Source organism: Apteryx rowi, unplaced genomic scaffold (genome assembly GCF_003343035.1).
Source record: "Apteryx rowi isolate R43461 unplaced genomic scaffold, aptRow1 scaffold_12, whole genome shotgun sequence".
Lineage (NCBI taxonomy): Eukaryota > Metazoa > Chordata > Aves > Apterygiformes > Apterygidae > Apteryx > Apteryx rowi.
In genome coordinates, this window is record NW_020447419.1 from 1,540,236 (window position 1) to 1,555,532 (window position 15,297).

General features: G+C 43.3%; 1 protein-coding gene across 1 annotated transcript in view; it reads left to right on the forward strand.

The window, feature by feature from the left end:
- The window catches only part of FN1 (fibronectin 1), a 208,361-nt gene that overhangs the window by 165,733 nt on the left and 27,331 nt on the right, over window positions 1–15,297 (forward strand). Inside the window, exons 11-20 of the mRNA XM_026087948.1 lie at window positions 319–447; window positions 2,089–2,232; window positions 4,771–4,892; window positions 6,235–6,412; window positions 6,572–6,748; window positions 8,362–8,490; window positions 8,613–8,702; window positions 9,256–9,450; window positions 10,897–11,169; window positions 14,529–14,795. Of these exons, the coding sequence (XP_025943733.1) occupies window positions 319–447; window positions 2,089–2,232; window positions 4,771–4,892; window positions 6,235–6,412; window positions 6,572–6,748; window positions 8,362–8,490; window positions 8,613–8,702; window positions 9,256–9,450; window positions 10,897–11,169; window positions 14,529–14,795 (1,704 nt within the window). The remainder of the gene's footprint in view (window positions 1–318; window positions 448–2,088; window positions 2,233–4,770; window positions 4,893–6,234; window positions 6,413–6,571; window positions 6,749–8,361; window positions 8,491–8,612; window positions 8,703–9,255; window positions 9,451–10,896; window positions 11,170–14,528; window positions 14,796–15,297) is intronic.

Consider the following 15,297-nt stretch of genomic DNA (forward strand, 5'->3'; position numbering starts at 1 on the left):
TCTGTCATGGGGAACAATCAAGCAGTTCTGTAGTTTGAATAATGCTTAGTATTTTGGACTGCATCCTGCAGACCGTTTTGCTGCAAGTGGTGCTTAATTGCACACTGCTGGTAAAGGAACTCGGCAGCAGCGATGTGCATGTGCAGCACGGGTCTGTGATGATCATAAATATTGGAAGGGCTCTCTCTGGCGGGGATGGAGCTTGTCATGGTCAGCCTCTGTAAGCTGATCAAGAGGAGGGAACTGTGCTAAGCAAAAAAATTTGTCTTTACGCTCTGAGCTCTTGCTGACAAAGTATCTCTGCTCTTTCTCAAACAGACCAGTGCATTGTGGACGGTATCACCTATGATGTGAACCAGACATTCCACAAGCGTCACGATGAGGGGCACATGCTGAACTGCACGTGCTTTGGCCAGGGTCGGGGCAGATGGAAATGTGATCCTGTTGGTAAGTTGCCAGCTGTTCCCACTTGCCAAACGCAGACTGTAGCTATGCAAGAGCTGGTTGTGCTATGGTGAAAATGGTGTGTGAATCTGGACCCAGTGTTTGCCCGGTTTCTGCCCTGAATTGCACAACTGCCAAAGTAGTAACGCTGTATTTGTTGGAGGGGTAAGTGATAGAGGAATCATGGTTCTAAAGAGGTGAACTTAGGTTTTCAGACATGCAACAGAAGCTGATGATGCTGTAATAGCAATGGATAGTGGCAACATACCACTTAAAAGGTAACACGCTCTAGTGACTGGGATAACAGGGCATATTAGGCCCACACTGGGCTAAATTGGCTGAATTCTGGTATCTGAACTGTCAGCTTGGTAGGTAGGGATCTCCAGCAGAATGCTGGTAAATCGATATGGAGCTAGGTAGTGATGCTAGAACCTGGTTTTGCTTCCTTTCTTTCCTAAAACTTTTTGGTCTCCTCACAGAACTGAGAAAGGAGCACCAGCATATATGAACTTACCTTGGACTAAATTAATTTTTTTGGCTGTTCTTTGTCCTGGCAAAGAGAAAGCTCAGGATGAGAACACGTGTTAATAGCACTCTGGAGGTTAGCCAAAACCATCGTGGTTCTGTGCAGGAATGAAAAGATTTCATCTTCTCTGCCTCCCCTTCCTTCCCCAGTGAACCTAGATTGGAAGATAAGACCTAATTGTTTGTTTGATTTGCAATTACTAAATCCAAGAGAACTTTGAACTGTTGCCAAGAAAATCTATTAGAAAGCACTAGTGGTTAAACTCTGCTTTATTTACAGTAATATGTGTGTATAGGTTCACTGGAGGAACTCAGATCGTCATACTCCTGAAAACTACTTTTTAAAAAAGGGGGAGGGGGGTGAGTTCAGCAATCTTCAAAGGTGCTGTTGATTTAATTTTTGTTGTCTCCCTAAACTAGGCTTCTGTTTATCCGAACAAGCATAGTGTTGGTTCTCACAGAAAACTTCCATTGGGCCAGAAATACGAACATAGGTCAGAGCAGGAAGTGTACTGAAGCACTGATGCTGTGCTGTATTTACACAAGATAAGCTGATTTCAGGATTTGATCTATCCTTCTTTGGTTCATACAATGGTAAATCTGGAATGACTCCACTGAAAATTAGTGGTAGCTTCAGCCTCAGTGTGACTGGATTCTACTGAAGCCAGGAGGAATTTTGTCATTGATTTCTTTGAGAGCAGCATGGTTCAGCTTTGGATGAGAGATGAACTTACTCAGTTGACTGGAGCATAATTGGGTTCCACAATTATAGTGAAAAATAAATCCTTTCTTGAAGGACCCCCTTCCCTCCCTCTGACTTTAGTGGGAAGCTTGCCAGGTGGACCTGTCCTGTACATGCCTGTACCTAACAGTATTTTAAGAAATGTATCACTGCTAAATCAGTCCCCCAATGTCTGACTTAACACATGCAGTGATATATCAAGGACCTTGATCTGAGATCCAGTTTCTATTGCCACTTTATTTGCAAATATTACTATATATAAAGAAACATTGGTGTTACCTTGTTTGTGAAAGGGTGTCCTCTGATTTTTTGGATTAGGTTTTCCCCGATAGTTTCAATAACATGTGGTGCTTTAACTGTCTCTTTTGTGCCTTTAGATCAGTGCCAGGATTCAGAAACCCGTACCTTTTACCAGATTGGAGATTCATGGGAGAAGTACGTCCATGGTGTCAGATACCAGTGTTATTGCTATGGCCGTGGTATCGGAGAATGGCACTGCCAGCCACTGCAGACCTATCCTGGTAAGAAACCCCACAGATAACTCATCTTCTGAGTAAGACATGAGGAAAGTATTCCCCATCCTTCACCTCATCAGGTTTCTGTACATCATTCCATATCATTTTCAACTCCAAATGAATGAAAGTGATTTCTGCTGCATATCACAAAAGCAAACACTTGATTTCTGTAGCTCTCCAGGCCTCCTACTAGTTTATAACCTGCAGGTGCTTCCAGCCTTGGGGGGCTCTTCCTTAGCAGCTCAAGTGATCTTTTTGGCTTCCTTTGAGAACAGAACCATTTCCTTTCCCTTCTTGGCAGATGCATACAGGTGTCATGTTTAGAAAGAGGGAGCCAGGCTGTTCACAGCTGCTCCTGAGGCCAGACTTCATTTAGAGAATGACTATGAGTTCACACAACCTGAGTTTAGATCACCTCTTGGTATTTAGTGATATCACATCTGCAACCTTCAGTTTCTATTGCCTAAAAACYACTACATATATGGTCTTTGCTTTCCCGCTCACTGCAGAAGCAAAATCCACCACAGAATGAAGCCTTTTCCCTGATCATTGCCCTGAAATTAAATATTTGAACTTTCATTTGCCCAGTCAGTTCCAGGAAATCTTTATAGATAGTCAGTGCTTCTGTTTGGTTTGTTCTGTTTTTGTTCCCTGAACAGAATATAAGAGGAATCTCATTACCTTCCTGTTTAAGGTTGCAACTGCCAATGTCTCACTCTGAATGAGATGAAATATTAAGACTGTGTTGTTGTGGCTTCTCTTCTGGGAGGAGAAGACTACACTCATGTCACTTGTTTCCCAGCTCAACTCCTAGCATAAATAAATGTGGAGGAACTCAATCAGAACTGGATATGGCAGCTTCAGTGAAGAGTTGATTCTCTTGTTTTCCTATCAAGACAGGTTAAAAAGTATCAGTCTGCTTAGTAGCTGCAATGTTTTTATCCCCTAAGTGCCCTATGAGTTTGGAGAGGGAACCTGAGGCTGATCATCTTGTGCAGAGAGGGTTTTAATTTAGGGGTCCTGGCTGTGGGAGGGGACTAGCACCTTTAAAGTCTGCTAAATGCCTCACATAGATGGCGCGAGTATCTCTTCTCTGTATGACTTGCTTCACGTCATATGGAAGGTCTTTGCCGCAGCACAGTATTGAGCCAGACCTATACCCGGCAGCCTTGTCAAAGACCCAGCTGCCTTTCTATCTGTGGCCATACAGCCAGTGAGCCAGCGATGAGGAATATGACACTCGGCAGGCAAAACCAGGCACTGCCTTTCTTAGAATAGGAAGCAGGCCGCCTTTGGCTTTTTTATTTCCCCAGGAGTTTCTTTCCTGGGGCTTGCTGAGCTTCATTGACTCCAGTCAGACTGCTAAAACAAACATCTCCCTGAGCTATGTGAAATATGCACGCCTCCAGACTGGAGACCAGGGCTTTGGGCTTTCTTTAGACATAAGAGTGACTGGAAATGTGTAAATAAACCGAATCTAGGGTTTCTGAATGTAGGTTTGGGATTAGGCGAGCTTTGAAACATTCTGTGTGTGGGCACAGGTTTGTTTGGCTGGAAGTCCTGTTAAACATGGGGCAAGTATATATGTTACACAGTTGTCCAAATAAATTATAAATAGAACTGTGTGTGCATAAGAGGTATTTAATGGCCAGAGAAACACATTTACCTGCGGATTCTAGGCTGCTTATTGCTGATATTTTCTGAGAACCAACATATGAATCCAATGCTGCTAAGCATTCAGTGAGACCTCCCCAGGAGGTAGCAGGAGGGACTTAAAGGAGAACCATGGGATCATAAAACCTTTCCTTCTCTACCTAGAGAGCCTTGTGGGGAAAACATGCTTTTGGGGCCTAATCTAGCCAAATGTGTAAACAGAAGAAATCAGTAGCCTTAAGCATCAGAGCACTACTGAACTTGTATTTTCATGTGTTTATGGGCCTGATTTGTCTCAAACCTTCTGCTACCCTTCTGATTTGGTTTGTGTGTACAAGACATGCCTCATCACCTGTGAAGTGCTCCACAGTCATGAAAATCCAGTATTTCAAAGTAACTGATTAGGAAATGTAGTAAAACAGTAAAAGGCTAGTGGAAAGGCTAGTGTCCCTTAGCAGGGAGTACTCAAGATGAGATCAGGAGTTTGCTCTCACCATGCCGCGGGATTACTTGGCAGTGATTTCTTTTTTTTCTTTTTCATTTTTTTTAATTAACCTCAATTGCAGAAAATACTAATTGATCAAAACAGTCAGGTACAGAGAAGCTCCCTCTCCTTGAACAATGACTTTGTTTTGCTCACTTCAGTCTTCTGTTTCATGGATAACTCAAGGGAAATTCACCCAAACAGCACATGCTAACTCCACCACAGAATATATTCCCTGATTCATCAGTTTTCTATTGAGCATTAAAAGCATTAAGGACAGAATGAAAATATGACTTACTTGCAGTGCATATAGCAAGCCACACACTCTTCTTCCTTTTTCAACTCAGCAACAAAGGCAGAAGGAAAACATCCTCATTATGTTGAAAATGGAAATCTTTTTATTTCAGGGGCAACTGGACCTGTTCAGGTGATCATTACAGAGAGCACAAATCAACCAAACTCCCACCCCATCCAGTGGAACGCACCTGAACCATCTCACATCACCAAGTACATTCTGCGCTGGAGACCGGTGAGCGCTACATTCATCCAGACCAATAGCTGCACTCTGAGCTCCAGAAATGCATAGTTCTTAAAAGTACAAGGCTTTCACCTGTGGAGTCCTCATTTAGGTTTTTCTTTTCAATGAGAACTCGCACATTTCTTCATGAAGATTCCCCTTTTGTCCAAAAATATTTTATTTGGCCTTTTCTAATGGCCGAAAGAAATGGCTGACACGTTTTCAGCAAGCTTTAGTTGCTAATTCAGTGTCCTTGTCCTGTCAAGGATAACAGGATCCATCTTTGAGGATCAAAGATGACCAGTGCTGTATAAATACTTGCTGTTTTCATGTGTGAGCACTACTGGTCACTGTTTATGAAAGATCTCATTAACAAAAGCACTAGCACAGTAAGCAGGTTAACTTCATATTCTCGCTCACTTTACACAGTAATGTAAATCCATATGAAAGTTTCTTCATCCTGAGAAACACTGTTTTAGTACCATGTGCATGTCCAGAGACAACTGGGATAGTTGTGAGGAGGTAAAAATGTGTAGGATGTGAAGATAAAAACAGCCAGCATAGGATTAAACAAACAGTCATTTCCCTTCTTCTGTAAAGCCTGAACCAAGGCGGGTTAACCGCTGCTTGTTGGCTCATTCACATTTGAGGAGTGATTCGTTTTAACCAGTGCAGATGAGTTGTTTTTAAGTTCCCCAGAGGACAGTTTCACAAAAGACCGCTTAATCATTAAGAACATTAGTACCTCAATGCTGCCTCTTATTAAAGAGAACAATAAAGGCCCTGATCCAAAGCTGTTAAAGGCACTCAAGTCTTTCCACAGGCTTAAGTGTATCTTGGATCAAGGCCTGAATGAGATGGACTTTAAAGCACTGGGGTACAAACCTCAGAGAATGGAACCTTATTGTAGAGCTTCCCGAAGAGTTCAAACACAGGGTAGAAGGGAGGAACTGTTCTGTATATTGTTTTCAGATGATAGCTTAGAGTGTTATTGCAAACATTGCTTAGAGTGTTATTTCAAATGTGCATTTTCCAGCCATTCCTTATGCCTTATTGCATTTTTGATAAAGGTATGATTTTAGTGTATACATTACAAATAATGCTCCTCTTAAGGTTCAAAACTAGATTGCTTTGGCTTTACCCCAGTAAAACTTAATCCCCCCAATTGCTTTCTAGCCCTGCTTCCTGGCATGCCTTTCTCATCTCCTTTGACCTGGCTCTATGTGCATTAACTGTTCTAGTCATGTGTTCAAATATGACAGTGCTAAGTAACCATGCAGCAGGTCAGCTCACTGGAAACCCCTGCTTGCAGGCTGTGGAGTCTCTTAACATATGAGTGCTCTTGTTCTTGCAGAAAAATGCTGGAAGGCACTGGAAGGAAGCCACCATCCCTGGTCACCTGAACTCCTACACCATCTCAGGCCTGAAGCCTGGTGTGATATATGAGGGACAGCTCATCAGTGTTCAGCAGTATGGCCACAAAGAAGTCACTCGCTTTGATTTTACCACAACCAGCACCACAGCAGTGTCAAGTAAGTTGAACAGTGAGGTAGGAGTGGTACCCAGTAATATCTAATCTCCCCACGTGATAGTTTCCTTAGTTTTTGTTTCCCGTTGACATAGTATTGATGTGCATCCCAGTTAATGTGCAAGTGGCAATAGTTATTTAACCTCTTCCTCCTCTTTTGTAGGCAACACTGTTTCAGGAGAAACAACTCTTCTTCCTCCCATGGTTGCTACTTCAGAGTCAGTCACTGAAATCACAGCCAGTAGCTTTGTTGTCTCCTGGGTTTCTGCTTCCGACACCGTTTCTGGATTCCGTGTTGAATATGAGCTGAGTGAAGAGGGTGATGAGCCACAGTATCTTGGTGAGATGGTGTTTGAGTTTACTAGACCACTGCTTCGCTTACAGTAGATRGATGTTTTCTGTGACAATCTGTTTACCTGGGGTAAAGAGTGAGGATTTCACTATCTTTTAAGTGTGATTAAATTAGGATGTAAGAGTGGTTGTACTAGCTCAGATTAAAAGCTCACCTTGTTCCCTGTCCTTTCTCCATCAATGGCCATAAGTTCATGCCCATGGAAGGGCATGAGAACAAGGCAAGTATGTAGCAGTACCTCAATGCTCTCCCAGGGTTCTGCAGCTGAGAACTCCCTGAGCCAGAGGTAGTGTCTTTGTTTTAATAAGTGTGGATAGATTTTCCTCCCCTCCATGACTCTCTCCTCTTTTTTTTAAGACTCATGTAAACTTAATAGCTTCCATACTATCCTGAAGTGAGCGGCTTTGCAGCTGAGAAGAGAACCAGATCTGTTTTTCTGAACCTGCCACCTGGCTAATTTCCTTTGTCACCCCTTTGTCCTCGCATCAGAATGGACAGAGCTATCTTTCCCATTTACTCTCTTGACTACTCATCATTTTGCAGATCTCTGTCCTAGTCCGCTCTGTCAGTTGTTTTGTTTGGATCAGAAGGTGCTTGCTTTTGATAACGTGGCATTTTAGCTAAGCCAGCAGGCTGGTTAAAGGCACTGGACTCGCCTAGGAATCGAACCCACCTTTTCTGTCTACTATAGAGCCTGTGTCACCACACAGAACCTTCATCTTAATCTTTTTCCTTATTTCCTTTCTTAATGATGATAATAGCAATATCTCAAAGATTTGAAGTTAAAACATCTGTTAGGCCATATGTGTGATAGAAGAACAACATGAGAAAAAGAACAATAATCCTTTGACCCAATAATTCTCCCTGGACTGCTGCCCCTGCCGAGCTTGCAGGCTTGGGTTTATGGGTAGGAATGGCTTACACTGGAACTGCCAGCGATGGCACCACCTTCCTTGTCTGTGTACTGACTGCCCAGACAGCAAAGTCTGAAGTTGTGAAGCAGCTCCTAAGTTCATCTGTCTACAGGCAGAAGTGTTAAGGCAATTCCCCTGTTTCCCTTAAGATGCTTGGCTGCTGTCTGGCCAGAAGGGAGCTGCTTCATGGGGAATTTCCTACATCTGGAGTGTAGGTGGACATCTGGGGGAAAGGATGCGGGGAGAGAAGTTTATCAGTCCTCATTGTGTCATTCATCCCTACTCATGAGTCAGTCTTTCCCCATGAGCTATTCATGTGAAAATTCTTTCAGGTTTTTCTGTATCAAAAATGTGACAGTTACAGGTGTGAAACGAGTACTCAGCTGAGATGGCTAAAGGCCAGCAGAGTGCAGTGGGGTACTGCTCCAGCTTCCCTGCCCATATCACACCCCAGCCCTTGCTGGCCTAGGTGTTGCCTGTTTGCTGAGTGTAGAGAATTGTTCCAACTCTTMGCACAACTTTTCTGATGTGAACTAAAGATATGTTACAGAACAATCACTCTTTTATCACAAAAAACTGTTACTCAGCCCATATAGGAAGAGAGGTCTCTCAGTTACCTCACTTGGTGAGAAGCCAGGAGAATTGCTAAGGTGCTTCTGTTTTCTCTCTCCTGCCTTTCTCCCTTAGATCTTCCAAGCACAGCTACTTCTGTCAACATCCCTGACTTGCTTCCGGGTCGCAAGTACATTGTTAACGTCTACCAGATCTCTGAAGAAGGAGAGCAGAACCTGATCCTGTCTACTTCACAGACTACAGGTATGTGTGGGTGGGTGTTGCTGCACTTTGAAAGCAGCTCTTCAGTGGATTGTTTGCTCAATAAATTTTTGTCCCATMACATCCTCACACTTGCTGTTCTCCTCTGTTATTCCCTTAAACAGCTCCTGATGCACCTCCTGAGCACACCGTGGAAAGTGTAGATGACACATCAATTGTCATTAGCTGGAGCAGACCACAGGCTCCGATCACAGGTTTGACTAACTCGAGTGCACCTATTCTGCACTATTGATGGCATCTGAAATGTAGCAAAAAGAAAAAGTGTAACTCTGGGCTGGAGGGTGGGTACATGAATCCTGCCCAGTCTAGGAGACCAGCTGGAAAGCACACGAGCAGGCCAGCGCTTGCTTGGCTCGGCATAGAGCTGAAAGGCTTTCACTGTTTGAACTTGCAATTCAGACAGCTGGATGCAAAATGATTCCTATTAGATCTGGGTTAAATAAACAAGCACCGTGACCTTTTCTGTGCATCTGTCATCCATAACAAACATGAGAACTGCATAGACCCTAAATCTGTATGTCAAAGCTCAGGAATATTCTGATCCAGGTCAGATTGTGCATTATAAGGCATTATGAACATACGATCTGTAGACAGGACTTCAGCAAAGGGGAGCCACAAGTGCCACTGAAGTTCAGGATTGTTTTTATGAAGCCTCAGTGGGGAGATCCATTTAGTTCTCATTTCTAGTGTTCCTTATACTGCTTTACTGATTGTGTCTGAGGACTAACTATACCTCTCTTGCTTTAGGCTACAGAATTATCTACACACCCTCTGTGGAAGGCAGCAGCACAGAGCTCAACCTGCCTGACACTGCTACCTCCGTAACGCTCAGTGACTTAATGCCAGGTGTTCAGTACAACATCAGCATCTATGCAGTGGAAGAAAATCAGGAGAGTACTCCTGTCTTCATCCAGCAGGAAACCACAGGTGTCCCACGCACAGGTAATGGCCAGCATGTTCTGGATAGCAGTAACCCAGAAGGATTTTCTGGCAGCATGTGGAGCCAAATAGCAATGCAAGTTAACATTGCTCTAGCGAAACAAGTAGTGTCATTGAATCCTTGAATGGACTCTTAACTCTGTTTTCTTGTTTTTTTTCTTTAATTTTAATCTTTTTATTATTATAAACATCAGTGATAATGAAGTTCTGTAGCAAAGTCCTATCTTTCTTATGGACTGACACACTCAAGCCACTGCTTTGCATTCATAGAGTTGTAATACGTAGGGACTGGATTGTGGGGTTGTCAAAAGATTGTTTTTTGCATTGTAAAGCTGTGTCTTTGGAAAAGAAAGATCAGAGTTTCCTAAATTGTTCCAGGGGGATTATCCTAAGATCTTACAAGCCTGGTAAATCATTTTGCCTCAGTACTTGGGCTGCAGATGTTTAAGGTTACATATTTAGATACCACAATATAAATCTGAATGGTTCACCTGACTCTCCCCCTCTCCCTTTCAGACCTAACCATTATTTTCCACTGCAGTTAGTGGGGATGGGAGATTGCTCAGCATTGACTGATATGCCAAAATAAGACCATACAATCTAGACTTGAGGCACACGTTTGAAAAAACACTGGCTTCAGAGTTCTTTAAGTAGCCAATTGGGTTGAATAGCCAAACCAAAAGRAAGATAGTGAAAGATTTGAGATCTGATGTGGTGGCAATGGAATTTGATGGTCCTGCAAGTTGCAAGCACATGTGTTTGCAAATGGGGATTTACCAGGCATGAACTCAGCTCAGCCATTTTATGGTTTGGCATCTGTATCTTCTGAAAATGTGCTTTGGTTAGCTTCAGGGCAGTATCAGTCCTAATTTAAAGGAACCTAATTTGAACATAGGAATTCAATGGTGCAGCGCTGTGGGCCAAACAGAGGAARCTGGATTTTCTTTGCCTCCAGTAAGGCCAGATCAGCCCCTGTATTTGTTTAATTATAAAAGATGGATTTTAAGTTAATTATAGACATTCTGACCATGCCATGGACATTTTTAAAACTCTCTCCTTTAATTTTCAAAAAAAGGTTCTTGTTTCCAATCCTTGGAGTACTTTTTCAAGCTTTTGGTTCCACATATATTTGAAGTTTTGCAGCATAGTGCATCTGGTTTTCCAGTTCTTTTTGTGACAGCAATATATCATCTATGGCTCAAGGCATAAAGTACTTAAAGCCATGTAATGTCATTCTGAATGTGCAGTCTGCATGAATATTGTCTGGGAATGTGTGTGTGTATATGTTTAAGGTAAGGTTACCACGGCATTCTTCTATTTGGTAAATATTCTTGGGCTAGCAATTGTTCAGTGAAAACTCCCTTATTTTCTTCCATGCCATACTCCTGTGGCCTCTTCTGCCAATTGCTCAGGACTCACTCTAACACTCTGTATTGTCTCTCTTCTCAGATGAAGTTCCTTCACCCAAAGATCTGCAGTTTGTGGAGGTTTCTGATGTCAAGATCACCATCATGTGGACCCCACCGGAGAGCACCGTGTCTGGCTATCGGGTGGAAGTAATCCCTGTCAATCGCCCTGGCCAGCATGGCCAGAGACTGCCTATTAGCAGGAGCTCTTTCGCTGAAGTTATTAACCTGCTCCCAGGAACAACCTATCTCTTTAAGATCTTTGCTGTAAGCCATGGCAGGGAGAGCAAACCTTTGACCGGAGAGCAAACCACCAGTAAGTGTCTTTCCTTCGTACTTTTTTCAGCCTTTTGAAGTGAATATTTCTGTTGCTTAGAGAAACATATAAACAGAGCACTTAAAGTACAACAGCTCTAGCCCAGGAGGTATCCCATAAGTAGATGACAGGGCTGGGAATTCATTCAGTCAAGCAGTGATCTCTTCAGCAGATTTATACTCCTCCAGGGCTTTCCAATGGGAGTTTAACTCTCATGGCACTTTAAAACAATTTCATATGGCTGGGATTCAACTTTTTTATTGCTGGCTGAGAATTGATGGGCCCTGCAGTTCTTTTACAGCACAGATCACAGCCTGTGATTTCAAGGATACCTCAGGGCAGGTTTCAGTATGACATAGGAGCATTGCTTAGACTGCTCTGAAAATCCCTGTCTCCKTCCTGGCAGCTACGTACCTATTTGGCTCCCACTGTCTTCAGTAGGAATTCTGTATGCGCTAGTAAGGACAGGACTTGTCATTAAAGGGACTGCATTTCAGCTTCACCTGACCTGGCTTTCCACAGGCTATCTTGTAGGCTGTCTTGCCACCCCAGCGATTTCAGGGTCATCCCAGTGAAACCTGGGGACCTGGCTTGCAGTGATCTCAGTGTCCTCTGGATAAGGGCCACAGGGAGTGTGTATTTTTGGGGAAAGGTCTTGCAGGATCTCTCAACCTGGCTGCTAATCGTCTAGTAGCTGGGCAACATGCCACCTGTGTGAGGCAAGGTGAGAAGCAGAGTGTGCAGTCTGGCAGTCATTGCTTTTTGCCTTTCAGAAGCTCAGAGAAGAAAGGAGCAGTAGCTGGGTGAGATGTAGGTTTTCAGTGGGAAGGAGAGTTAGCATCCATTCTGTCCGGTTGTCTCTGTTCTTTCTTGATCCAGGAGAACTGGATCAAACAGAACCTGGGACATGGTGCGCTTGAACAGATCCCATTTATTTGGCGGTAGAGGGGTGACACAGTGTCAGTGCTGTTCTTTGACTAGGTCACACTATTCATAGGGCCAAAATTCAGCTCCCGATATCATCTGCTGTTCTGGCTTCTCAGAAGTTGGTCTCCTTTGTTGAAAATCCAGCCTAACACATATAGATGAGAGGGAAGGAAAGGAAATGTGGTAATTTGTTTCAAACAGGGTGACTTTTTCAGACTGTTCGCTTACATCTGAGAAGTTAGGAGCCATGAACAGTACTTCTCCCTCTTACCATCTCCCTTGACTGTACAGGCAGTATGGAGTCCTAAAATTTGTCCTTTGACTTAGGGATCTGATTTGAGTGCAACACAGATGTGGACACCCTCCATCCTCTTTCAAGTGGGGCTTTTAAAAGCGAGGATGTGACTAGCGGTCTGAAGTCTATTGAAAGCGTTTTGAACAAGAAGGGCTCAGTTCAGCTAGATCTGTACGTTTTTGTGGCTACTCCCAGTAGCCTTGGCTAGGCATAGAGCCCCTCTGAAAATCCATCCAGAGGTGTACATCGGAGCATAGACATTTGATTCAGACAGCACAGGCCTAGTAACAAATGTCTGGAATTGTCTTCCACAGGCTATGATCATCCGCTTAACTGCTTTCCCTAAACCACATTTCAGAAAGTATTCACTTAAATTGCATCCGGTAATCGAAAGTCCTGGGAAAAAGAAATCATTTGGAGTTCCCAAGGAAAACCCTGCAGCAAAAGTCTCTTCCCACGGTGTAAATGCAATTTGGTTTTTGGCCTTTTGTTAAAGAGCAGTCTACAAATAAACTGTGTGTGTGCGCGCGTGTGGCTTTTTATCTTCTTTTTTTTCCCCTTTAGTGTAGGGAGAGGAAGTGATAAAAGCCTAACAGAGCTGGCAAATTAAATTGTGCAGAAAGGAACTGACTGTAGGCCACAAAGCAGAGAGAGACAATCCTTGTCATATGGGAATTAACACAGATCTAAGTATCAAGAAAGGATATAGCTGATTCCCAACCTGTTGGTTGGAGATGAGCTTAGGGAGGGTCACACTCATTCCTTGTCCTTTAGGACTATCTTTTCCCCATCTCTGGAAGTGGTAGAAGAAGGGAGTCCTTGCTTTCTCTTGCCTCCTCCCTAGTCAAAGAAAAAAAGGAAGAAAACAGTAGCTTTTTGGGGCAAAAACTGCTTTTCACTGAAACACTAGGAGGGCATGAACCCAAACTGTTCTGGGGGGAATGGTTGATGAAATCCAATTTAATCACAGAAATGATATTTACTCAGGAAAAAAGCATTTGTCATCAAAAAAGAGCACGAGCAGAACCTCTTCTCACTGATCTTAGTTTGACATATGATTGTGGCCTAGAAAAGGTGGGGAAACTTGCCGTGTAGATGCCATAACTTTCACTGCAGCCAGGGCTACCAGTTCCTTTGGTGGGAGAGAACTGCCAAAGTCTCTCTCCTGCTCAGACCCTCATCGTGTCTCTCAAACAGCTCAGCCAAAGGTAACAACACCTCTGCAATTCACTGGACTCGGCACAATCCTAAAATAGCTATGTCACTACAAACTCTTGTTTATGCAGTTCTCTGGGTTAGCAGCTTCAGCAGCTTCCCAAAGGTTGCTCTTGATCCAGAGGTAGTTATAAAAGGGGAGGAAGTCTGATAAGAGCCGCTGCAATAGTCCCATGGGAGAGATGAGCATGCTTAGAATTGTTTTATAGTGAGTTCTACGGTGTGATTATTTTTAAGTAGATCTAGGAAATATTTTTCTCCAGAAACTCAKGGACTGTTATTTATTTCTACAGTAAAATGGCAAGGAGTTTTTTTTTGTTTGGTTGTTTTTTTCCTTTTGGAAAAGGCATTGGTGGGGAGTGGACTGGGCAAAGAATTAAAAGAATAATTTTGTTTTAAAACAAGCTAAACTAAAGTCAGGTTTCCTTGCCTGTGCTGAAGAGTCTAAACTGAACTAATTTTTAAAACACGCTGAGCATTCATGAGAAACCATTGAAATTCCCAAGAGCTGCTGGGTTCGTCTGTCTTGGCTCTGCTGTGAGCCTGCCTTCCCCATGGGATGGCGTGTATGGCAGCGACCCAAATCAGCACAGCTGATCTGCCTGGCTCAGCACTCAGTGGTGTGCAGTGATTTCTGCTTGGAATCCAAAAGCAGGGTAGGTGCATATTACCTGAAGGTACGGAGACATGGATATAATTATTTTGCTTCTAGTTCCAGCTCTCCCATGGTCCCCTTCCATCTCTCTCCACTGCTGTTATAGTCATGCCCTAAGTGAAAAATACAGGCTCAAGAGCCTCACTTTACACCCCTGCTTTCAAGTGTGGAAGTGGACCTGCTTTGGAAGTGGGGATGACAAACAGGCATGTTTTGGCAGGAGGTTAAGCTGGAAAACTCATGCACGTTATGCTTTCTCTTCCCCAGAGCTCGATGCCCCCACCAACCTGAGGTTTCTCAATACCACGGAGCACACAGTGTTAGTGTTGTGGACGCGGCCCCGTGCTGTGATCACAGGCTACCGACTGACTGCAGGTCCCACRAGAGGAGGCCAACCAAAGACCTACAATGTGGGACCTTCTGCCACCAAGTACCTTCTCAGGAACCTGCAGCCGGCCACTGAGTACACAGTGTACCTTGTGGCAGTTAAAGACAGCTTGCAAAGCAACAGAGAGACTGGGGTCTTCACAACTTGTAAGTACAATAGGGACACGTTCCTCTTCTCTGATGCCCTGGCCCTTCTTCAAAACTGCAGGCATGTGCTGAAAGTGGCTCTTGTGACTTGGTTCACAGAAAAAGCTTTTGGAACTAATGTCCCAGCATAATTGCTTGGGAAATACTCTTCTTCTCTGAGCTATTTGGCAGGGAAAAAGTTATTTGCATCAAAAAGCTTTCAATAAAAATGTATTTCAGTTTTTTGGTGATTAAAAGCAAAAATGGAAACTCCCTACTAATACCTCAGTTTTGGGGAACTGAATAATGAAGAGATTTAATTTTACTTGATTTTTCCAGTTCTTCAGTTTTGGCATGACAAATCAAGGGAAGCAAAAATTTCCGTAAAACAAGCAAGGAGTAATTAGCCTGTATATAGCCAACAGCAATCATTTCTCAAGTCCAACAATACCATGAAAGGCAGATCAACTGCAGATATAGAACTGACACTAACATTGTATTTTGTCCTTTTTTTTTCTAATTT